This window comes from Microtus oregoni, unplaced genomic scaffold (assembly GCF_018167655.1).
Source record: "Microtus oregoni isolate MIOR12 unplaced genomic scaffold, Mior012 000029F_ref0000214, whole genome shotgun sequence".
Lineage (NCBI taxonomy): Eukaryota > Metazoa > Chordata > Mammalia > Rodentia > Cricetidae > Microtus > Microtus oregoni.
The window spans coordinates 3,144,840-3,170,368 of NW_024543088.1; the positions used below are offsets into that span (position 1 = coordinate 3,144,840).

A 25,529-nucleotide genomic window follows, 5' to 3' on the forward strand; every position below is an offset into this window, starting at 1 on the left:
AGTTTATTTAGTTACTAATCTGTCATTTTCTTGGAATTTCAACAGTCCTCTTGAAATTTTTACCAAAAAATGAAATCAGGTCTCCAGCGATGGTGGTCACAGCTCTAACTAGCATTCCTAAATAGAATTGGCCAGGACAGGTGTCCTCATCCACCATAGGTTCCCCAAGAGGCGGAATCCAGCCTTACCAAGAAGTTTTACTCACTCAGTGCTACACTGGGCACAGGGCTCACCCACAGGACACAAGCTCATCCACTGGGCACAGACCTCAACCACTGGGCACAGACCTCACCCACGGGACACAGGCCTCACCTACCGGGTACAGGCTCACCCACGGACATAGGCTTACCCACGGGACACAGGCCTCACCTACCGGGTACAGGCTCACCCACGGACATAGGCTTACCCACGGGACACAGGCTCACCCACGGGACACAGGGCTCACCCACATTCCACAGGTCTTACCCCCTAGGCACAGGCCTCATTCCCAAACAAGTGCCCTCACCCCACACCACAGTTTGGCACCAAGTCATGCAGTGCCCAGGACATCTGTGGACGCTACTGACCACCTAAGACTCAGGCCCAGCGTGGTGTTAGCTCTGGATCGATAATTGTCACATGTCAGTTATTATGACCCCATCACTCCTGTGGCATAGCTCCCACTCTCATCCCGACTTACAGTGACACAGCTGACTCAGGTGAGCCCAAAGCATTTGTCCCGAGTCACAAGAGGGGGCAGAGCACCTTCTGTGTTTGTCGCCTTCTCTCTCTGGAGAGTGAGGTTTGGAGGGCTGTGTCCTCAGGAACCGCACCCTTGGTGCTACAGTTTCCAGAGGACCTGGTAGCGAGCTCAAGGCTCCAGGGGCAGGGCAGATAGTTCCCTGTCTTTCTCATCTGTCTGTCTGTCTGTCTGTCTGTCTGTCTCTGTCTCTGTCTCTGTCTCTGTCTCTCTGCCTCCCTACTCTGTGGTGCTAGGAATCAACCCCTGGTCTTGCCCGTAGCAGGAAAAAAAAAAACTAAAAAAGAAAGAAAACCTCTACTGGTTCCTCTGACCCCACCTCAGATGTTCATTGGCTGATTCTAGGCGGGTGCTCTACCACTGAGCCACACCCCAGCCCCTCACTGGGGGATTCTAGGCGGGTGCTCTACCACTGAGCCACACCCCAGCCCCTCACTGGGGGATTCTAGGCGGGTGCTCTACCACTGAGCCACACCCCAGCCCCTCACTGGGGGATTCTAGGCAGGTGCTCTATCACTGAACTACATACCCCCCACCCATGTGGATATCAAGTTATCTAGTCTAATCTTCCACCTGGCCGCCAGAGATGTTGAACCATTTAGAGCATCATCTGGAAAGTCATTGTCCTCGACAGATGTGTCCCCTGATGGAAGGGACTATCTCTCTCTCGTTTACCCTCCTACATCATAAATTTTTGGATTGGAAAATGATTCTCTATTTTCAGCCCGGGGACAAATGAGGGCACTAAGTCATAAAAGCCTAAAAAGCTGGTCCTAGGTAGCCCAGTGCCCTGCCGCGGACGTCAGCGGCCTTCTCCACCCTGGGGCACTTGGTTTCACGGGGGTGGGTGTACAAAGAGGAAGTAAGAAGGGAGCGAGAGGGAAGCAGCAGGGCTGATATCCTGGGGTCTCAGAGCTCATGAGTCCTCCTAGTTTTTTTTTTTTTTTTTTTTTTATAGACTCAGACACTGAGGCCCACAGAGGGGCAGAGCCCTGCCTTAGGATGTGCCGCCCGTGGTTGCCAGGGCCCCGCTCTGCAAGGCTCTGCTGGGCACTGTGGCTGTAGTTACGGTGTTTTCTCAGCGCCTGGGAACAGATGGCCCCAGCTCCCACCCACGGAAGCCAAACATTTTCCCTGGCTCATTCGTTCAGAAGCCTGCTCTTGTAAATAGAGAGTAGAAGAGCTTTCCCAAGCGGTGCGCGCGGCTCACAGAGACCTGCCGCCACGAGGAGAAGCCTCGGAGGGAGGGGGCACAGCAGGACTCAGGTAAGCAAGACACCTCCCCGGGGGTCCCCAACAGGGCTAGGAGTCCCGGAACACCGAGGAGTGATGAATTAGGAGAGAACAGCGCAGGCTAGGCGGGCTTGGGCTCAGTCTTGCCTCTGCCACTCCCGTGGTGTCTGGTTGGGGCTCTCTGGCATCAGTTTTCTTGCCTGTGAAATGGACACACTGTGAGCCTTCTAGAAAGTGGCTTAGTCTCCAACAGTCTGTGCACTTGCCTCCCTTCACATGGGGTGGGGTCATTTCAGGGTTATCTCACTTCGCCCTCTTTCATCAAGCCTTTTTTCTGCTCATTCTTCTTATTTCCTCTGCTGTGTGACCTTGGGTAAATGTCTTCACCTCTCTGGGCCTCATCCCAGGGAACTTAGAGATGAAGGAGCACAAAGGAAGTGAAGACGAGAAGGCTCTATGGGGGGGGGGGACTTCTCCAGGAGGGGGAAATCTGTGTGGATAACATAGGCATAAAAGACTACAAGGCTGGGCCCAGTGGGGCATGCCTGGAATTCCAGTACTGAGGGGGAGGCAGGAGAATCAGAAATTCAAGAGCAGTCTGGGCTATGTACCAAGGAAGGAAGGAAAGAGGGAGGAAGGGAGGGAGGGAGGAGAAGAAAGAAAAAAGGAAAGATAAAAGGGAGGAAATCATAGGACCAGGAAGCGAGGCTTTAAGGGATAGGCTGGGGGGAGGTGGAGCTGCCCATGGCAGGCACCAAAGTTCACAGGAGTACAGGAAGACAGCCAGCGGAAAGGGATGCAGTCGGCACCCCCATGGCGGCAACAAGCCTAGGTGCCCCTGAGGTGTTTTACCCCATCCTCTCCAAACCCTGACATCCGCACCCGCAGTGGCCAATAATGAAGAGTTATTTCCAGCTGGAAAGCCTTTGGAGCAGGGCCAGGCAGCTCCTGGATCCCGAGCCAGTCTCCAGCGGCACCCGCAGCCTTGATGCCCGCCCTGGGAGTCCCAGGAAGAGCCGGATGCAAGGGAACCACTATCTGATTGCCAGACCTAGCAGTCTCGGGAGTGGTGTTTGGGGAGCACTTGGAAGGATAGGTTTGGGGGGCTGGGAAGGGATGGACATTTGCCCTGCTGCATTGTGTGACTTGAGTCTTCCAAGAACCTGACCGCCCTCTGTGCTAGCAATGGCAAGATGCAGATCCCAGCAAAGTATGCATTGCCCGCCCCTCCCTGCCCTGAGCCTGGCAACATGTGGCAGGCAGCACATCCTTGCCCTCCCAGGACAGTTCCTTTTTTCCTTCCTTCCTTCCTTCCTTCCTTTCTTTTTAATTTTAAGTTCTTTTTCTTCCTTTTTCTTTGTTTTATTTTTATTTCCTGTCATTTTCATTTGCTTGATCTTTTTGAAACAAGGCAAGCCCAGAACTCACCGTATAGCCCAAACTGTCCTCAAATTCCTGATTCTCCTGCCTCCACCTCCCCAGCTGCTGAAATTGCAAGAGTGTGCTAACACGCCCTGATGCATGCTTAGCCAGCACTGCGGGATTGCGGTGTCTTCATAGCCCACGACACAAGTGCTTCAAAAATCAAGACTGAGGGGATTTCATGGGAAAATGAATTTATTTATTTTTTTTTATTTTATGTGCACGTGTATTCTGACTGTGTGTTTGTTTGTGCATCATGCATGTACCTGGTGCTCACGATGCCCTGGGATTTGAGTTACAGCTGGTTGAGCTACTTACCATGTGGATGCTGGGAGTTGAGTCCAGGTCATCTATAAAGAGTAGCCAGTGTTCTTCTCACCACTTTGCTGTCGATCCAGCCCCAACAAAACTAATTTTTAATACCTCTACCCCAACCCCAGTACTGAGCACTGAACCTTGGGTATTATGTAAACCACGCAAGCATTATGTCTTTATTATCTTTTTCAGGGTTGGGGACTGAACCGCTAACACACTAAGCAAACACTCTATGATTGAGCCCAGCCCCTCCTTTGGGGATTCTAGGACAGCATTTTACTGCTGAGCCACACTGAAGCTCTGGTTTCTGCCCTGGAGGCCTTGGGGATCTGTCCATGGTGCTGGAATATAAGCCAAGCCACGAGGGAGTTGATTCTCAGGTCCCAGCCCGCAGCTCATGCAGGTCCCTAGGCCAATCTGCTGGGGACGCTCTGCCCAAGCTCAGATTTTGATGTCTTTTACTTGGTTCCCCCAAAGGGAGGAAGAAATTCCAAGTTCTTGGGTCTCTGTGAGGATAAGTGTGGTTAGTGTGTCACAAAGATGTGTCACTGTGACTGATTATAACACCCACCATCCCCCAAGTGGAGCCCTGGCTTCCCCTTTTACCAGCTGTCCTCTTGTCGTCTGTGAAAGGGCTCCCTGGGCACAATGTCCCTGAGAACAAGAGCAGGTGTCAATATGAAGGCCACACCCACACTTGCTCACTCTGACCAGCGCAATGGCCCTCCCTCCCCCTGTCTCTCCCCACTTCTTGAGCAGGCCTCCTCCACAGGCTTCTGCCTGCTTGTGGGTTGATGGGAAAGATCATAATGGCTTTAAGCTAATAAGTTGAGAATAAATTAGGTTTATGTCCACAGAAATCACATGACAAAGGACAGACCTGAAAGAGCTTTGGGGGCGGTAGGGGATACCCTCGGACTCTTTCTCTCTTTAATTTTTAAAATTGCATTTTCTTGTTGTGGGGAGGGCACACTTGCCGAAGTCAAAGACAGCTTGCAGGTGCAGCATCCTCACACCTGCGAATGCTCTCTCCTCTCTCTCTCCTTTCTAACTCGTTTTTTTTTTTTCTGTGACAGTTTCAACATTTAGCCAAGGCTAACCTTGAACTTGCAATCCTCCTGTCTTGGCCCCTTAAGTGTAGGCATAACAGACATAAGCCCTTGAAATTTATTAAACATAAGATGGGCCAGAGGCTGACTGTGGAATGGGAGGGCGGCTGATATCTGAGAAAAGAAACGGAACAGGCTGCGAACACCCATCGCGACTCCCTTTGCTTTCATTTCTGTTTAGAATTGTCATAATAAATGATTAGCAGAGAAAGTGGTTAAAGGCACTTGCCGGCAAGCCTGGTGCCCTGAGCTCAATCCTAGAACCCACACGGTGGAAGGAGAAATTAAGAAAGAAGGGAAAGAAGAAAGGAGGGAGGGATGGAGAACCCGGATGCTGTGTGTGGAACCCAGGCTGAGTCTAAGGTCTGGCCATGGGTCACGGCTTTTAACATCTGAACAACCTGCTTACGTCTCCTAAGTGCCGGGGTTTATAGATGTGCACCACCACACTTGTGTGTGTGTTGTATGTATGCATGTTGTATGTACAAGTGAGTGCAGGTGTGTGCACCTGTGTGCCATAGGAGGGTGTCAGGGGTGCTGCTCTATCTCTGTCTTACTCCCTTGAGACAGAGTCTTGCACGTAACCAAAAGCTATGTGGGCAGCCAGCAAGTCCCAGTCATCCTCCTGTCTCTGTCACCACCTCCACAGGGCTGGGTTACAGGAGTGCCTGTTTATATGGGGACTTGGGGATCCAAACTCAGATCTTCACGCTCAGGCAGCAAGTGCTCCTATCTACTGAGTCATCTCTCCAAGCCCTGTTTGTTTTTGTTTTGTTTAGACAAATTTCAGGTAGCCCAGACTGGTCTCAAATGTCCTATGCAACCAAGGGTGATCTTCAACTTTTCATCCTCCTGCCTCCACCTCTGGAGTGCCAGGATGACAGGCGCAGCCACCAGGCAGGACTAACACTTCTGCTGCACAAATGCTCGCAATGTGCAGGACACATTGTGTCTCCAGGACACAGAGTACCACCTCCTCCTCCCCGTATCGCGCCCTCCAACCCCACCTCCCCCTCAGAGGGTAGCTAGCACCTGATTTCCTTAGAGTCCTCTCGTCTGTTCTAGGAATTCACAGAAATGGGGCCACGTGATGTGTTCCCTTGTGTCTGTCTGTTCACTCCAGAAACGCATCCGAGGCGCACACAGGTGCAGGGCACGAGGAATTCTTAATGTTCCATTGTGAGTGGGCGCCACGTGGGGGAGGGTTTTATCCATCTCCCATTTGTAACACATGGCCTGTCTCCAGCTTACTACTATGAATAAAATGTACAGTTGTCCCTCGGTATCTGCAAGAGAGTCTATATAAAACCCTGCTGGTACCAGAACCCAAGATGGCTTGTTAAATTATGCTGTGTTTTGCATAGAACCTGTGCGCTTACTTTTTTTTCCTTTTTGAGAAGACGAGGGTCTCATGTAGCTCAGGCCGGCCTCAGTTACTAAGTAGCCAAGGATGACTTTAAGTCTCTGTTCCTCCTGCTCCTACCCCCCAAGTGTTAGAATTGCAGGTGCACCCCATCCTGCCCCTTTTTGTGAAGTGCTGGGGATCGAACCCACGGCTTCACATATGCTAAGCAAGTACCCAGGCAACTTAATTACATCACCAGCCGTATAACATTTTATCAGAGTTTTTTTCTTTTCTTTTTAGCAACTATGCAAATAACCGTAGGAAGCCGGGCGGTGGTGGTGCACGCCTTTAATCCCAGCACTTGGGAGGCAGAGGCAGGCGGATCTCTGTGAGTTCGAGACCAGCCTGGTCTACAAGAGCTAGTTCCAGGACAGGCTCCAAAACCACAGAGAAACCCTATCTCGAAAAACAAAAAACAACAAAAAAAAGCAAATAATCATATGACTTCCCTGTTCCCATAGGTTAATGATGAATTGCTGGGAGTGTGGCTCAGTGGGAGAGCACTTGCCTAGCATTTGTGAGGCCACAAGTTCTGTTCTCAGTGCACGTGTGTGCACGCACACACACATACACACACAACTAAAAAATATTCTTGTGGCTGGGAAGACGGCTCAGCAGTTAAGAGCACTGGTTCTGGCAGAAGACCCTAAATTAATCCCCAGCACCCATACAGCGAGTCATAACTGTAATTCCAGTTTCGGGGGACCTGGACCCGATGGCCTCTTCTGACCTCCTTGAGTAGTAGGTAGACACCCATGTACTTACATGTATGCAGACAAAACACATGGATAATTTTATTTAAAAAAAATTCTTTAGAGAGACCACCCTGTCGCTTTCAATGTAGCTTGTTCCTGTTTTCCAAAATTTCCTCAATTCTTGTTGCTATGTTTAGAATTTTTTGCAACTATTTAAAGATGAAATGCCTGTTGTTTTCTTGGAGTAATCTTCATCAGGTTGAAGGGTCTCTCTTTTCTTGTGCTTTTACATAACACTGGGGTTCCATCACCTTTAAAACTTTCATGGGGGGTGGCTGGAGAGATGGCTCAGTGGTTAAGAGCACGGATGTTTGATTCCCAGCACCCATGTGGCAGCTCACAACAGTCCATAACTCCTGTTCCAGGGGATCTGATATTCTCACACAGACATACATGCAGGAAATACTAGTGTAAATAAAATACAAATAAATTATTTTTAGATTTATTTAAATTATTATTATTATTTTATGTTCATTGGTGTGAGAGTCAAAAGCCCTGGAACTGGAGTCATTCAGGACCTCTGGAAGAGCCGCCAGTGCTCTTAACTGCTGAGCCATCTCTCCAGCCCCCAAACAGTTTTAAAAAGCTCTTATAGGATTTTTATATGAAGCCATTGATGCCCACTTTGTAACTCCAGACCGTGTTCTACATAAGTTGCTTGTTGTGGGGTGTGTGTGTGTGTGTGTGTGTGTGTGTGTGTATGTATGTGTGTGTGTTGCTGAGCCTGTTTGTCGACCCCAGCATATTTGTGGAGACAGAGTCTCCCGCTGACCCTGGAGCAAGCCGGTTTGGCTAGAATGGCTGGGAGATGAGCCCCAGGTCTCTTGTCTTTGCCTCCCTTGCACTGGGATTTCAGGCCCATGTCATCATTTTTTATGTGGGCTCTGGGGACTTGAACTCAGGTCCTCACGCTTGCACAGCATGTCCTCTGCTGACTGAATCCTCTCCCCAGGCCCCAGGTTCCTCTTTTTTTTTTTTTTTTTTTTTTTTTTTTTTTTTTTTTTTTTTGGTTTTTCGAGACAGGGTTTCTCTGTGGCTTTGGAGCCTATCCTGGAAGTAGCTCTGTAGACCAGGCTGGTTTCGAACTCCCAGAGATCCACCTGCCTCTGCCTCCCGAGTGCTGGGATTAAAGGCGTGCGCCACCATCGCCCCGGCCCCCAGGTTCCTCTTTTCTGATGGTAGGTTTCTGCTCATTTACCGTTTCTCGGAAAGCCATCTTATCCGACTTCTCTGGTTTTTTTATCCATAGAGTGGAAGCTATCTTTTGGATCCTGCCCCACTTCCTCTTTCTGTGTCACTTAACACTCTCACGCTACTGGCTTCCCATATTAGTCTAAATCCTTTCAAGCCATGTGCATAGCTTGGGGACTTAAGAGTTCTCTGTGGGCTTACACGAGTCTACTGATTTCCTTGGGTTTTTCGATTTCGCACTCACATTGTTTCCTGCTGGGAGGCATGTGACTTCTGCACCTCCTTCAACTACGTGGCCACCTGCAGAGCTCGCTATTGCCACCAGCATCTTAGAATGTAAAGCCTTTCTATATTTAGAACTAATTCCTTGGGTTAGCTTTTCTGAACCAAAGGGTAGGCATGCTTTTTAGGCCAAAGTACTTTCCAGAAGAATTATCTCAATTGATGTTTGAAACAGCAAGAGAGCTATTTATTTACTTATTTAATTTGCACTTCTGGGGATGGTACCCAGCCCTATTATGCTAGGTAGGGGCTCTACCATTGAACCACACCCCAGCCCCTGACTGGGGGATTCTAGGCAGGTGCTCTACCACTGAGCCGCACCCCAGCCCCTCACTGGGGGATTCTAGGCAGGTGTTCTACCACTGAGCCACACTCCAGGCCCTCACTGGGGGATTCTAGTCAGGGTCCCTATCACTGAGCCACATCCCAGTCCCTGACTGGAAGATTCTAGGCAGGGGCTCCACCACTGAGCCACACTCCAGCCCCTCACTGGGGGATTCTAGGCAGGGGCTCCACCACTGAGCCACACCCCAGCCCCTCACTGGGGGATTCTAGGCAGGTGCTCTACCACTGAGCCACACCCCAGCCCCTCACTGGGGGATTCTAGGCAGGGGCTCTACCACTGAGCCACACCCCAGCCCCTCACTGGGGGATTCTAGGCAGGGGCTCTACCACTGAGCCACACCCCAGCCCCTCACTGGGGGATTCTAGGCAGGGGCTCTACCACTGAGCCACACCCCAGCCCCTCACTGGGGGATTCTAGGCAGGGGCTCTACCACTGAGTCACACTCCAGCCCCTCACTGGGGGATTCTAGGCAGGGGCTCTACCACTGAGCCACACCCCAGCCCCTCACTGGGGGACTTTAGGCAGATGCTCTACCACTGAGTCACACCCCAGCCCCTCACTGGGGGATTCTAGGCAGGGGCTCTACCACTGAGCCACACCCTCAGCTCTCTCCTTACCTTTCATTTTAAGACAGATTCTCTCTAAATTGCTCGGGCTGGCTGGCTGGCTTCCAGGTCACTCTACAACAAGGCTAACCTTAACTTTTGTTCTTCCTGCTTCATCTTCTCAGGAAGATAAGGATGTCAATGTCTGAATCTGTTCTCATCTCCTCCATTGATAAAATATCTCCGCAAGCTCCAATGGCCTCCTGGCCTTGTCTGATTTCAGTTCTTGACCTCTCCTCCCCCTCCTTTTTTCCTCCCACACTCTCTCTCACTCTCCCTTCTTCATTTCCCCTCCCTCTCTCTGTTCTTCAGGGGTCAGGGCAAGATCTCTGTAGCTCAGGCTGGCCTGGGATCGTGGTGCACTTGGCTCAGCTTCAGCCTCCCAAGTGCTGGGACTACACCACACCCGGCTTCACTGCTCTCTTAACTTTCCCAGCCTCTGCCAACTGTGTTCTTGCTACTCTCGCCTAAAGCACCCTGGCTACAGACCTTGCCGACACAGTCCCCTAGGGTCCTTTCCATCACTCAAGTATCTCAACTCAGATGCTGTTTTCCCTGAGTGGCCTTCGCTAGCCACTGGACAGCGGCTTGTCTCCTTCCCCATGTGCTGCAGCCTACTCCACCACTCTGTCTTGCCACATCTCAGGAATTTGATGGAACACGATACCTGAATATCCCTAGCGTTTCTTTTCGTGGAGGGAACACTGCTTAGAAGTCTCCCATACCCAGGACAACAGGAGTGGCTTCCTGGTCTCCAGGAGGCCCTTGCAAAGCTTTATTTTAACTGGGGGGTAGAGTAGGTTTTCATGTAGCCCAGGCTGACCCTTGGATTTCTAATCCTCCTATCACCACCTCCCAAGTGCTGGGATAAGAGACATGTGCCATAGTTGAGCTATGACCATACCACCAAAGCTTTAGACCGTGGCAAGCTGGGGATCATAGGGAGATTATTGTGATTCACTAGAACCTCCAATAGGCCATCTTCATCTGGGGTTTGCAGAGCTGCAGAAGAAGGCCAGCGGACACACACTGTTCCTGAATGTACACCTGACACTCTGTTGAGTCAGGTGTGGTGATGCACCCTTATCATCCCAGCACTCAAGAAGCCGAGGCTCAGGGATCCTGGGTTCCAGGCCAACCTGGGCTCCAAAAGGAAAGGCTACCAAAAAAAGGGGGGGGCACTCCTCAGAACTGTTTGAGGGAGGATGGCAAGATGATAAGAAAGAACCCAGGCACTAGCAGAACCAAACGGGTTTCCAAATTTAAGTGAGGGGCATCCAGCATCCAGGAACGGCATCTTTCTGTACCTTGGTCCTGAAGGCCCCTTATCCCCACAGACAGGTCCAACTAATTTCCTGGCCTCATTTTTATCGGCCCCCATGGGACACATGGCTGGGACCCGGGTCACAACAGATCCCTCTGCAGCAATCAGCGCAGGCCCCAGGTCAGCGTCACAAATAGTAAACTTAAGCTCCAGAAGACAGCCTGACAGGAAGGTTGAAAGGACTGAAGAGGCCAGCAAGGACACCAAGCCCACCCTGTGTGCTAGGCTGTCAGATATGGGTTGTAGAGGAGCCAAGTGGGGGAGGTGAGTGGGTAGAGGGCAGCACTTCCACTGAGAGCCATGGTGCAGGATAGGGATGGGTATGTGCTGTGTGTGTGTGTGTGTGTGCCGGGGTGGAGGGGTGGGGGGGGTGGGGGGTGGGGGGTTAAGGTGGGGGGGTGGGGTGGGGGGGGTGTGTGCAAGGGGAAGGGAGGCAGGGCACGTGCGAAGGTTGTGGGCAGGGTCATGAGGGGCGGGGCTATGGGAAGTGATGGGCGGGGCTAGCAGGTGGTCGGGAGGGACACTGGTCATGTACAAAACCTGGAGGCAGGATCAGGTAGGTATGACAAAGTGGGCCCCGAGGAGGGAGTGGAGCCTGTGGGGATAATAAGGGGTGGGACTAGGCAAATGAAGTTGAATGGTGGACTCAGGCTGAGAGAGGAGAGGAGAAAGGGTGTGGAAAGAATAGAGGTGGGGCTCAGTAGTCCCCGCAGAGGGGGAAGGCAGAAGAAGGGGGCGGGATCTGTGGTCTGGGTTGGGACTGGCCAAGGGCACCGCAGGAACCAGAGTGAAGACAGCTGAGAGAAGTGGGAGCAGAAGTGGAGGCAGTTGAGAGGCGGGGCTATGGGTGGAGCCATGTAGAGTGGGTGGAGCATGGTTAAAGAAAATGGGGCGGGGAATATAGGAAAAAAGGGTAGGGCTAGGGGCGGAGTGAATAGGAGCGAAAATAGGAGTTAGGACCAGATTCAGTGGGTGAAGCGAAGGCGTGAAGACAGGGAGGGGCGTCTGGGTGGTGGTAGGCTCCTCTGGAGGCGGGACGTGGGTGGAGCCATGTGGAGTGGAGTAGTGTGATGGGGCAGGGTCAGAGATATGGGGCAGAGCGTCTGGGTGGGAGAAAGCTTAGCTGGAGGCGGGACTTGGGCGGAGCCATATGGTGGGCGGAGCTGTGTGGGCGGGGCCATGAGGACGGGCGGGGCACGGGCCGGGCTTGCTCGCTGCAGCTGCTGCGCCGCCCACCCCCCCACCCCCCCAGCACGCGCTTGCGGACCCGGGCCCACGGACCGGGACAACCGGGAGGACGCCCGCCGCGCCCGGCCCAAGCCTCGAGGAGCGGGGCGCAGCGTGCAGGGTCCGGGCGCGGGCGGCGGGCAGCCACCGAGGATCCCAGCCTGAGGCCGGCCGAGGTGAGTGTCGCCACGGAGGTGGCGGAGAGACGCCGGCGGGGACCTGTCGGAGCCTTTGTCTGCGGCGCGCGGCCCCAGTCGCGCCGCCTCCCCTCCCGCCCTCCCAGGCGCTGGATCCCTGCCGCACTCCTTGTCCTGGGAAGAGGGGTCCTTTCTCCCAGTGCCAGACCCCCTGCATCCCAGCTGGAAGCGAGCGCGGGACGCAGGCTCTAGAAGGGGACAAACGCGGGTGGCCTTGGCCGAGCCGGGTCGTGGCACTGCAGCCTCTCTTGGTCACACCCCAGGGGTCCTTGCACCTGAAGTTGCTTCCGGACCCACTTCCTTCCATCTATCTTTTCCGTACAGCCAGTCCACTTCTAGTTCATGGGAAGGTTCTGGCAGAGGCGGGGCCTGGGCACTGGGTCACGACCTCCGAATTGCTGTAGAGGTCTCCCCTTTGCTGGGGGCCGTTTGAACCCCAAGTCCAACTTTGGTTCTGCTGGGGTGCCTGCTGAAGAAACATCAGGGTCTGCTAGTATCGGGACTTTGCAGAAACCTAAAGCATGGAGGGAGGTGGGTCCAAGCTGCCCCTCAGCCCTGCGGGCATCCCAGGCCTTGATCGGTCTGTGGCACTGAAGTTACATTCATCTGTCCCCTGGTTCTCAAAGAGGAGCTACCTCAAGGGATTCAAAACCCACAATCCTGCAGCCGGGAGTGGAGCCTTAGGATGCGCAGGGAGTCTCGCTAAACAACGAGTGGGCACGGGACAGGGGCATCCAAGGACATTTAGTAAGCAGGACTTGTGGTTGGAGCCAGAAGTTCAAGGCCCTATGAGGTTGAGCAGGTTGGCTTTCCAAGTGAAATTTAGTTCCCTGCCCCTTCTGCTGGCTTCAGGTGTGGGGCAAGCAGCTTCCTATTCAATCGCTACAGTAACTGCGAGGGGACTGTTGGTGGTCAGCCAGGTCAGGGACCAGTTAGAGCTGTCTGGCTGTGGGTTTGGCATTTCTCCTTTTTGGTCATCCCTTCTGCAGACTGGCGCTGTGTGCCTAGTTTTACAAGACTGCTGAGAGCTAGGAGCCCTCTTTGGCCCACTCGGTGCTCAGGGGTAGCTTACATCAGTATTAAAACGCCAAGTGTGAGCAGCTAAGCTTTTCCTACCAACCACCCACTCACTCTCTGTGAAGTACTCTGTCACTCTCCAGGTGGGTGAACTGGTGCCAAGGATGGTCTGAGGGCTAGAGAAATGACCTGTGTCATCTCCGATGCTTTTGTGACCAGCACAGAGGAGATCCCAAGTCAGGAGTGTAGACAAGAGCTTCCTTTCCCGTGTCTATCAGCATGCCCTTAAATTTTAATTAAAGCGAATATAGATGGAGGGAAGATCCAAGCCCCTGGATGCTAAATGTGGGGGGCTGGGAGAGGAGAGAGATGAAAGCCATGGGGACAGTGTGGGTGGCAGCTGCCCGCCACGCTGACTGAGCCAGAGCAAGCAGCCTGGCAGGATGCCGAACACATCCGCCTTCCCGGATGGTGTGGCCTCAGTCAGGCAGAATCCTTTTATGCTGGTCCGACTTGACTGGGAGACTGAATCATGGGAGCCCCTACCGAGCAGGGGCCAGGCGTTTTGAATCTCAGGTGTCCTCCAGGACTGAGGTTCCATCCTGGGTGGATCCATGGACACTGAATGGTATTCCAACAGTGGCCCCTTGCCCAGTACTTCCTGTCTGGGGGGGGGCGTTGGTGGGCTGGAGTCTGATCCGGTAATTCTAAGCCTTCCGTAACCCACCCCTTTGGAGATCAGGCAGGTGTGTGCCGAGTGACAGACGGGACCAGGATTGTACCCAATACCACTGTTGTTCAAGCCCAGGTCAGCTATGTCCTAAGCCCTTCTAAGTCTCTTCCAAGTCCAGATGTTGCTACTAGGACCAAGTAGCAGGAGAGGTGCCCTTTGCCTGGAGAGGAGGGTCATCTGGCTTCCCAGCTCCCAGAAGTTCCCAGCCTCTTGTCTATATCACTCTGGGGTCAGCCACCAATATGGGCAGAGCTCCTTGGGCCCCAGAGTTTAAGTATGTGGCAGGCTCTGAGGTCCCAAGGAGACGCGAGTCTCGGTCCCTGACGCTAACACAACTTTGTTGAGAGTTAGAGTGGAGAGAAGTCACATCCAGGAGGAAGACTTGGTAACTGGTGGGGAAAACTCACCTTGGGCTCTGGGAAAGGGGTAAACTGAGGCAGGAGAGCTGCAGAAATGACCTGGCAAAGAAATGAAAACAGGTGGATATGGCACAGGGCATGCTGGTGGCACAGGACCAGAAATAATTGATGTAGTTCTGAAAGGTGGGGTCTCTTAGGGGTGGGGGCCTCGGCTTCTTCTGCGGCTTCTCTCACTTGTGCTTGCTGACAGTGAGGCGCTGTCTCTGACCATGGTCTGGGTCCAGTGCCCCGGTGTGCCCCTCGCTACGTGCGTCTCATGCTCTCGGAAGAGCGGGTATGTTTTCTCTTCAGACCACACTTCAGCAGTGTTTTAAAACTCACCTGATAAAGGTTAGAGGGAGAAAAGATAGACACCCATGCACACAGGGGTACCTGGGCATTGGGGCTCTTCCCAGCCATGGGTTCCCTTTCCTCCAAAGATAAGGCAGATCTGAACTGAAGCAAGAAACACTGAGGCAAAACTACAATGGGTGTGACTTACTGGTAGAACACCTGCTAAACCCTCTCAGTGAGGGGCTGGAGTTCTGGCTCAGTGGGAGAGCACCTTCCCAGAATCCCCCAGTGAGGGGCTGGGGTATGACTCAGTGGTAGAGCACCTGCCTAGAAACCACTAGTGAGGGGTTGGGATGTGGCTCAATGGTAGAGCCCCTGCCTAGAATCCCCCAGTGAGGGCTGAGGTGTGGCTCAGTGGTAGAGCCCCTGCCTAGAATCCCCCAGTGAGGGGTTGGGGGCGTGGCCCAGTGGTAGAACAGAATCTTCTTGAGGAACTGGAGCTGCGGTTCAGGACCCCAGATAGACATTATCACACAAACCTGGGTTGGATTCTGGACTCTACTACTTACTGCCCAAGAGAGTAGAGTGGGCATTATTCACCCTGCATCGCTCGCTCCTGTTGACTGGCTAAGAAATGCATAGCAGCACCTTCCTCTCAGAGGGGAAGGAAGGATGAGTGAGAGTCTCAGCTCTTGACTGGCGAACAGTCTCCGTAATGGCACCCGTTGTTTCTGATTGCTCACTGTGTCCTGGCATTCCAACGCCAATATATTTTTCCACTCCTTATATGTATGTCTCCTTTGCCCAGTGTTTTCTCCTGCGTGAAGGCCACCTAACTGTCCTTGGGACAAAGACCTCCAAACTGGGTTCCTGGGCTCTAGCCTTTGCTCTTCCCACCCGGTTTCCATAGCAACAGGCAAGGTCACATCACCTCGTTGCTGAGCTTGTATCCTTTATGATGAAACATCAAAGGAGAAACTGGGCTGGAGAGATGTCTCAGCAGTCAGGAGCACAGACTGTTCTGGCAGAGGAACCAGGCTTGGTTCCCAGCACCCAAGTCACGTGGCTTGCTGTTGCTCATAACTCCAGGTCTAAGGGGATCTGAACCCTTTGAGTTCCTCAGGAGCCAGCCCTCATGTACACAGATACACATAGGATTAAAAATAATAAGACAGGTTTTAAAATATATTTTTATAAGGATGGGAGAAATAAAGACAGATGTAGTGGGGCATTCCTGTAGTCCCAGGTCTGGGAGGCTGAAACATGAGGATCACAAGTTGTAGGCCATCCTGGGCTGCAGAGCAAAACCCTGTCTCAGAACAAAGCAGATATAACTCAGTGACAGAGGATCTGCCTAGAATCCCCCAGTGAGGAGCTGGGGTGTGGCTCAGTGGTAGAGCACCTGCCTAGAATCCCCAGTGAGAGCCTGGGGTGTGGCTCAGTGGTAGAGCCTCTGCCTAGAATCCCCCAGTGAGGGGCTGGGGTGTGGTTCAGTGGTAGAGCCCCTGCCTAGAATCCCCCAGTGAGGGGCTGGGGTGTGGCTCAGTGGTAGAGCACCTGCCTAGAATCCCCAGTGAGAGCCTGGGGTGTGGTTCAGTGGTAGAGCACCTGCCTAGAATCCCCCAGTGAGGGGCTGGGGTGTGGCTCAGTGGTAGAGCATCTGCCTAGAATCCCCCAGTGAGGGGCTGGGGCGTGGCTCAGTGGTAGAGCTCTTGTATAGCATGTGTGCGGACCTGAACTTCATCCCTAGCTGACAGAATATATTCAAACAAGTAAACAGGTGGGTGTGGGGTGAATGGACGGACAGCCCCCAGGTATGAGGCCTCATGATGAGGTATGGGAACATGGTGTCCCCTTCCTTACCGCTTTTCCTGCCTCACCTCCTTTCCTCACAGCCTGAACTGCCATGGGCTCCATCGGAAGCCAGCGCCTCAAGGAGTCCTGTGTGGCAGCCACATCTGGCCAGAGTGTGGTGACAAGCTTCAGCTTTGACAACTTCCAGCTAGAGACAACAGCAGAGGGGGCTCAGGATCCAAGTGTCAGAGTCAGGGGTGTCCCCACTTTCACAGACCCCGGTAAGTAAGTGGTACTGTCTGCCTCAGGGCCATGACTGGCCACATGGCCTCCAGTCAACCTTTGGGACAGCAGGAGCCTCAGGTTGTCATGGAGACTAAGAGACTCAGTCAGGATGAGTTAGGTGGCTAGGGTAACAATTACCACCCATGCCCCCCCCTCCCCCGCTCTGCACTGTGTCATGTGACCTCTGCTGTTCGCCATCCATAGTGACAGGCCATGGCTGTAGAAGTCCCTTTTCATTTGTTAACTGTTTCTGGCCACTGGGAATGAGGCTTGGAGGTGAAGTTCAGACAGCTGCTTCTCAGTCCCACCATGTGATCTGGGACAAAGCTCCAAACATCCCTGAGCCGTCTCCCCAAACTGAAGAACTGTCCCAATCTACTGTGCAGCTGGCCTGGCAGAGCAGGTCTGCTGTGGGACAGGCTCAGGTTCAGCCCTGCTACCGTCCCTCACCTGCTTGGGGATTTTTTGCATGCTTGAGGGACGGTGCCCCGTGCAGCGAAAGTCAGTGTTCCTTAGCGCCATCCTGGGAACTCGGGGGCCACCTGGGAGGTAGAATTTTGAGCAGTTTTTTGCAGTAGTTCTGCCCCTGGCTTGGAAGCATTCTTGGCCTCTTTGCCCCTGTGTGGTGAAGTTCTGCTGGCTGAGCCCCATGTTGGGTTATGAAGTACACCCGCTCCTGTGCAGAGAGGAATGAAGTCAATTCAGTGCTCGCCCCCAGGGTGACAATAGACACGGTGGGGGAAAGGCCCTGGCAGACAGGGCATAGGCGCTCTGGGCAGTGCTCAGGCATCGGTGCTGATTTGAACTGTAAAGGCTGCAGTTATGGTGCCCTTGGTGTTGGAGGCTGTCACCCACTAGGGTTCAGTCAGAGAAAGAGAATCAGGAAATGCTCAATAGGGAGGGAGGGAGGGAGAAAGTCAGGTAGATGATTGAGAGATAGAAGGATGATAGAAGATAGATAGATAGATAGATAGATAGATAGATAGATAGATATAGATAGATAGGCGGGCAGACAGACAGACGGACAGAAGGCCAGGTATGGTGGCTCACACTATAATCTTAGCATCTGGGAAGCTGAGATAGGATTGCTACAATCCTGGACCAGCCTTGCTATATAACTAGATTTCATCTTAATAAAACCAAATGAACAATAGATATCTGGGTGGTGGTGGTGCACACCTTTAATCTCAGCCCTTGGGAGGCAGAAGCAGGCAGATCTCTGTGAGTTTGAGCCAGCCTGGCCTACAGAGCTAGTTCCAGGACAGTTAGGGCTGGTACGCAGAGAAACCCTGTCTCGAAACCAAAAATAAGTAAATGATAGACATCGGAAAAGACAGGTGAATAGGTAAATGATAGATGGATGAGTGGATAAATGGGTGAGTGGATAGATAATGACTAGATGGATGAATAAAAGGACGACTGAGGAAAGGGTGTGTGAATGAGTGAGTGGTTTGGATGAGGATGAATGGATGGATAGTGGATCGGATGGATGTGTGAATGGAGAATGTATGGACAGGTGGATGGATGGATGGATGGATGATGTATGGACAGATGGATGGACGCATAAATGGATGATGTAAGGACAGATGGATGGACGCATGAATGGATGATGTAAGGACAGATGGATGGATGCATGCATGCATGCATGAATGGAGGATGTATGTATGTATGGACAGATGGATGAATGCATGAATGGAGGATGAATGGATGCATGGATGGACGGATGGATGAATATATGCATTGCTGCTGGATGTGGGGATGCATGCCTGATTAGATGGTGGATCGATGGATGAAGGATGGATGGATGTATAGCAGGATGAATGTGTGGATAGATGGATGATGGATAGGAGGAAGCATAGTTATAGATACGATATGGATCTGTGCACATGTATAGATTATAGATATTTATTATAAGAAACTGGGCCTGGCAGTGGTGGCACACAACTTTAATCCCAGAACCCTGGAGGCAGAGGCAGGTGGGTCTCTGTTAGTTCGAGACCAACCTGGTCTACAAGAGTGAGTTCCAGGATAGGCTCCAAAGCTACATAGAGAAATCTTGTCTTGAAAACCAAAGGGAAGGGCTGGAGAGATGGCTCAGAGGTTAAGAGAATTGCCTGCTCTTCCAAAGGTCCTGAGTTCAATTCCCAGCAACCACATGGTGGCTCACAACCATCTGTACTGAGGTCTGGTGCCCTCTTCTGGCCTGCAGGCATACACACAGACAGAATGTTGTATACATAATAAATAAATAAATATTTAAAAAAAAAAAAAGAAAACCAAAGGGAAAAAAAGGAAAGAAAGGAAGGAAGGAAGGAAGGAAGAAAGAAAGAAAGAAAGACCAGCTTACTAAAGTGTGGCTGGCAAAGACATTATCTAAGTGCACATTCTGTTGATATAACAAAATACCTTAGGCCAGGTACTTTATAATGAATAGAGGCTTTTTAAGCCTTCAGTGGCTGGAGAGTCAAGAACCTGTCACCAGTTTCTATTTGGTTCTTGTGAGGGCCTCATGGAGAGGCACCACAGTAGTGGGAACCTGAGGGGGTGTCACATGAGGAGACAGGAAATGGGAACAAGTCACAGGAAACCCAGACTTATTGATGGCTCGCTCGTTCAGACTCCCAGGAGTGAGAGTACACTCCCTCAGAGAAGCATCAACTCATCTTAAAGGAAGAACCACCTGGGCTGGAGAGGTGGCTCAGAGCTTAAGAGCCCTGGCTGCTCTTCCAGAGGTCACGTGACCACGGCATATGTTCAGGATGTGCTCTTTCACTGGTCCGTTTAGGTTCCCTTTGCTGCAGCAGAGACAGACACCTGCCTGCCACTCTGGCCCTGGCAGGTGGCTGAGCCTTTATTTCTGAAGGCTTGGGACATTAGGAACCTTGCTTGCACTGGGTTCTGGGGGTCTCCCATTAGCTGTAACACATTAGCTGTAATCAGAAGTGCCACAAGAAGCCAAGAGGTCCTCTCATATGCCAGGCATATTCTTTTATTTGTTTGTTTGAGATAGAGTTTCTCTGTGCAACAACTCTAGATGTCCTAGAACTCACTTTGTAGCCCAGGTTGGCCTCAGACTCACAGAGATCTGCCTGCTTCTTCCTCCCAAGTGCTGGGATTAAAGGCGTGTGCCACCACACCTGGTGCCAGGCATATTCTTTCTTGTTCCTATAGACAGCATCGACTTGCCATCCCTTGATGGTGGGGATCAATCAATTCCCCATCCTTGGCTGTTGAGTCATGGTAAGAGTGACAAGCCTTTGTGCCTCAAGTGACACAATCGTGGTGTCTTGGTGTCAAAGCTAGGTCATGATTCCATCCATGTATGTAGTATGCATCCCGGTTGGCAGAGTGTTTGCTTAGTGTGTGTGAGGCCCTGGATTCCATCCCTAGTATCAGATAAATCAAGTGTGGTGGTGTGTGCCTGTAATCCTAGCACTCAGGAGGTAGAGATAGGAGAATCAGAAGTCCGAGGTCGGGGCTGGAGATATGGCTCAGTGGTTAAGAGCACCGAGTGTTCTTCCAGAGGACCCGGGTTCAATTCCCAGCACCCACATGGCAGCTCACAACTGTCTGAAGATCCAGTTGCAGGGGATTTGACACCTTCACACCAATGCACATAAAAAAGTTAAATAAACCATAAAAATATTTAAAAAAAAAAAAAAAAAAAAAAAGAAGTCCGAGGTCATCCTTGGCTACCTGGTGAGTTGGATGCCAGCCTGAGGTCTTATTGAGGGTAGGGGAAAGAAGAAAGGAAAAGGAAAGAAAGAAACCTACCAGATCAACAGGGACAGAAATGAGCGTTTTTATCAGTAGTTGTTAAAGGGACAATGATGGGTGTCACTGCCATGTCCACCCTGGTTCCTGAATCCCAGCATCCTGTCTGGGGAAACAGATGCCCATCCTGAACACTAGAGCATTAACTCCTGCTAGCCCCACACTGCATGGTCACTGGCTGACCCCATCACCGGTCTTCAGAAGGCCACCCCACTATCTGGTCAGGTTTGCTCTTCCCTTGGCTGGGACCAGGGTGGTTGTGATGGCTGGGTATTGGCTGTGACAATGGTGGACAGCAGTTACAGTGACAGCACCCATGGTGGCCAGAGTGGCTGGGTTTGTTACTTGTTGTGTTACCCTGTTGTGATAAAGTACCTGATGTGGAATTTAAAGAGAGGGGAAAGTTTGTTGTGGCTCACAGTATAGAAGATGCAGTTGTCATGGTGGAGAAGGCATGGCAGCAGGGTCATGAGCTGCTCGACACACTGTGTCTGTAGTCAGGGAGCAGGGAGACCAGAGCTTCGTTCAGCTCACTTTCGCTTCCCACTCAGTCCAGGACCCCAGCCCACAGGATCGGCGCTACCCACATTCAGAGTGGGTTCTACCACCTCATGTAACCCAGTCTAGACATTCTGTCAGACATGGCCAGAGATTGTTTTTCCATTGTGAGTCTGAGCCCTGTCTCTTTGACAATTGAGATTGGCTATCACTGAGCCTGGGGAATCAGAGGAAAGCCCTTGCTGAGCAAGTGTGAAGACCTGAGTTCAAATCCCAGAAATCATATAAATCCTGGCACAGCAGTGCACATCTGCAATCCACCTGCCTCTACCTCCAGAGTGCATGGATTAAAGACATGTGCCACCAGACACAAAACATTTAAAGGCTAGAGAGGTGGCTCAGAGGTTAAGAGTTCTTTCTGAAGCCGGGTGGTGGTGGCGCACGCCTTTAATCCCAGCACTCGGGAGGCAGAGGCAGGCGGATCTCTGTGAGTTCGAGGCCAGCCTGGTCTACAAGAGCTAGTTCCAGGACAGGAACCCCGCCTGGCTAGCTTATGCCCCGAAATAACAACACACAAATTGTATTCTTTTAAACACTGCTTGGCCCATTATATCTAGCCTCTTCTCAGCTAACTCTCGCACCTGGACTAGCCCATTTCTAATAATCTGTATAGCCCACGAGGTGGCTTACCAGGGAGATTCTAGCCTACATCCATCCTGGGTCGGAGTTTCATGGCGTGTGCCCGGGAGAGGAGAGCATAGCATCTGCTCCAGAGAGCAGAGCTGTCGAGTCTGAGCTCACTTTCTCTTCCTCCCAGCATTCTGTTCTGTTTACTCCACCCACCTATGTTTTAACCTATGAGAGCCAAGCAGTTTCTTTATTATAATTAACCAATGACCTTCCTCCATCAGCTACGGAGAAACCCTGTCTCGAAAATCCAAAAGAGAGTTCTTTCTGCTCTTCCAGAGGACCCAAGTTCAGTTCCCAGCACCCACGCCAGGTGGCTCGCAACTGCTTATAACTTTAGGAAATGTGATACTCTCTTGCTTCTATGGGCACCTGCACTATGTGTGTGCCTGCACACACACACATGCATGCATGCATGCACATAAACGCACACATGCATATACGCACACACGCATGCAAGACACATGCATACACATGCACACACACACACACTGAAAAATAAATAAATAAACAAACAAACAAAAAATAAACAAATAGATTAGGCATCACTGTGGCTATGATGTATGTGGCCTTGAAGACAGTGATGTGGATGGCAGGGGCCATGGTGGTCGACAGTGGTGGTGGCGGTGGTAGATGCCAGCCCTGCTGCAATGGCCACAGCCTGAGTGTGCTCACTAGTCTCTCGTGGCGTCTCCCCACTCAGCTGTAGAGGAACCTGTGCCAGACGACCGCTACCATGCCATCTACTTTGCCATGCTGCTGGCTGGTGTGGGCTTCCTGCTGCCATACAACAGCTTTATCACTGACGTGGACTATCTCCACCACAAGTACCCAGGTGGGTCCCTCTGCTGTCCGCACCGCCCTCACGGGTGGCTCAGTACCCTCTGCCTGGTCCAGGGCCTTCTGGGAATCCCACGGTGGGGGCCCCCGCATAGAGAGAATGGGCCGGTGTGGTTTTCGGGGACACAGTAGGGAACTTGTACTGTGCTGGGTAGATGACTAACTGTGGCATGGCCTTATCTGGGGAGCAGAGTAGTTACTTTTCTTGTTGCTATGGTAAAAGGCCTGGCAAAAGCCGCTGAAGGGAGCACGGGGCTTGTTCTGACTCATGATTTTCTGAGTGTGGTCCACTCTGAGAGGGAAGGCAGGGAAAGCACGGTGGAGGGATTGAGAGGCTGGCTGGGCACACGGCAGCCACACTCCGGAAGCATAGAGTGAACTGGAAGTGCCCCGCCCCCCCCATAAAACCTCATGGCCCTCCCGGGTGGTTCACTCCCTACAATGAGGCTCCACCTCCCGAAGGTTCCACAACCCTTCCCAAACAGCATCACCAGCCGGGGACCAAGTGTTCCCGTGTGAGAGTCCATGGGAACATTTCACATTTAAACCTCTGCAGGGAGTAAAGGTGGGCTCTGGACCTACGTATGGAGGCTGAATTAGCCAGGGATCAACATCGCAGGCTGAGGGACAACTGTCATGTAGGTGACTCTCAGCTCCGCTGGCAATGGCTGAGTGACCTCAGGGTAGCAGTCAGCCCCCTGGGGAGAGCGAAGAGCCCTTGCAGGGGTGAGTGTAGAGGTTGGAAATCCCTCTGAGTCACTGTGGCTCTTCTGTGCAGGGACCTCCATTGTGTTCGACATGAGCCTCACCTATATCTTGGTGGCGCTGGCTGCTGTACTTCTGAACAACGTTGTGGTGGAGAGGCTGAACCTGCACACTAGGATCACCACAGGTATTCAAGGCCACCCTGCGCTGTCCCCTCCCAGAGGCTCCACGTTCCTCCTGAGAGCGCCTAGCCTACGACACCTGCCCACCCAGCTTCCTAGCCTTGTCTGTGAAACGTGTTGTTTTTCTAGGACCACTGTGGGCTCTGTGATTGGAAGTCAGGGTCAGCACAATACAAGCACCTCCACAGGCTCTTGTGACCCGCCCAGTTACAGCCCCAGATCCCTACATAAACCCTCCCCTTTGTCCATCCCTCTGCACAGTGGTTTTTAGCTCCAAGGCTTAGCTCTAATGCCTACTCCTCCAGGAAGCCCCCAGAATTTTCCTGTAGACTCTCCTGAAGTTTTCTACCTGCCTAATATTCTAGCCACAGTGTCTGAGACCCAGCTCTCTGGAAAATGGGGTGAGGCGAGGAGCCCCCACCTGGCGCTCACCATGACCCTCCCAATTTCTCTGCTCCCTGCAGGCTACCTCCTTGCCTTGGGTCCCTTGCTCTTCATCAGCATATGCGATGTGTGGCTGCAGCTCTTCTCTCACGACCAGGCTTATGCCATCAACCTGGCCGCTGTGGGCACCGTAGCCTTTGGATGCACAGGTAGGGAGTGGGGCCAGGATGCACCGGGAGGGCTGAGCCCAAGAGCTCTGTGGTCCTGTTGTACAGGTAATGCACCCTACAAGGCTGAGTCAGTCCAGATGCTGACCATGTGTCTGTGGACACCCCAGAGTGCACATATACACCACACACATGCACCCTCATGCGCACCGAGGTGGCTCTCATGTGGCACAGGCTTCGAATGCCATCCTCTGGTTCTCTTGAACTTCGGATCCTCCCATGGCCACCTCCCTAATGCTAGGATTATGAGCATGTACCCCCATACCCAGACTGTGCAGGGCAGGGCGTAAGACTCAGGGGATCATGGATGCTAAGCAAGCTCTGTCCTAGCTAAGCTACGTCCCCAGCTCACTCCCTCTTCTGGTTTTTGTTTGTTTTTTAATTGAGACGGGGTCTCAAGCAGTCCAGGTTGGCTTTGAACTCCTAATCCTGCTGCCTCCAGCCCCCAAGTGTTGACATTGCACGATACATCCATAAGCTCAGTTCGCCCTTGCTTTTTTTTTTTTTTTTTTTTTTTTTGGTTTTTTCGAGACAGGGTTTCTCTGTGGCTTTGGTTCCTGTCCTGGAACTAGCTCTTGTAGACCAGGCTGGCCTCGAACTCACAGAGATCCACCTGCCTCTGCCTCCCGAGTGCTGGGATTAAAGGCGTGCGCCACCACCGCTCGGCATCGCCCTTGCTTTTGCTGCATGGTCCAACCCCATCAGAAAAGGGGCAGGAGCCGGGCGGTGGTGGCGCACGCCTTTAATCCCAGCACTTGGGAGGCAGAGGCAGGCGGATCTCTGTGAGTTCGAGACCAGCCTGGTCTACAGAGCTAGTTCCAGGACAGGCTCCAAAGCCACAGAGAAACCCTGTCTCGAAAAACCAAAAAAAAAAAAAAAAAAGAAAAAGAAAAGGGGCAGGAGCTGGGTCCCATACAGCCACACAGGTATTTAGGTTGACAGTCCCGTCTCAAGCGATCACCTCTACCGTCACTGCTATTGGGGAAAAGGACTGAGAGTTTGCATTGCCTCAGCAAGGGACACTGTCATCTCTGCTCCTATCAGACAGGACTTGTCAGTGACCTTGAACCCCAGAGGCAGGGAAGCGGCTGCTCTGTGTGCACCAAGTTCAGAGCAACACCCTTTCCTTGCCATGCGCCGTATGGCTGTGTTAAACCTCACTGCCACTCTGAGCTAACCTGGCCTCCAGTGGCAACACAACACAGGAGGGCCACACTGCCTCTGCGTCAGCCAGTGGCAAATGGTATCTGACCACTTCCTCTCTCTCTTAAGTGCAGCAATCTAGCTTCTATGGCTACACGGGACTACTGCCCAAGAGGTACACACAAGGGGTGATGACTGGAGAGAGTGAGTACTGAGGCCCCCAAGGGGGCACAGTCTGGGGACCCTATCGGGCATGCCCTGGTTAGCGAGGTGGGTCAGGAATGGTGACTGTCCGTGGCGAGGGATGGACCACTGGGTGGGAGAGATACGTGGGCACACCTGTGTGTGCCAGGGTTCTGGCGTGTAGAGTTCCTCTGGAGGATGAGAGTCGTAGTTCCAGTGAGCATGCGTGGCCTTT

General features: G+C 52.3%; 1 protein-coding gene across 2 annotated transcripts in view; it reads left to right on the forward strand.

Moving 5' to 3' along the window:
* Positions 1–1,845: 1,845 nt before the first annotated feature.
* Positions 1,846–25,529, forward strand: part of LOC121464985 (equilibrative nucleoside transporter 4) — a 31,554-nt gene continuing 7,870 nt past the window's right edge. Inside the window, exons 1-6 of one of the 2 annotated variants that reach the window (XM_041678130.1) lie at positions 1,846–2,005; positions 16,488–16,667; positions 22,334–22,465; positions 23,249–23,362; positions 23,822–23,950; positions 25,241–25,315. In XM_041678130.1, coding sequence (XP_041534064.1) covers positions 16,499–16,667; positions 22,334–22,465; positions 23,249–23,362; positions 23,822–23,950; positions 25,241–25,315 — 619 coding nt within the window. In that variant the 5' untranslated portion in view covers positions 1,846–2,005; positions 16,488–16,498. Of the gene's footprint in view, positions 2,006–11,986; positions 12,130–16,487; positions 16,668–22,333; positions 22,466–23,248; positions 23,363–23,821; positions 23,951–25,240; positions 25,316–25,529 lie in introns of those variants that run through there. The other variant, XM_041678129.1, reaches the window with a different exon arrangement.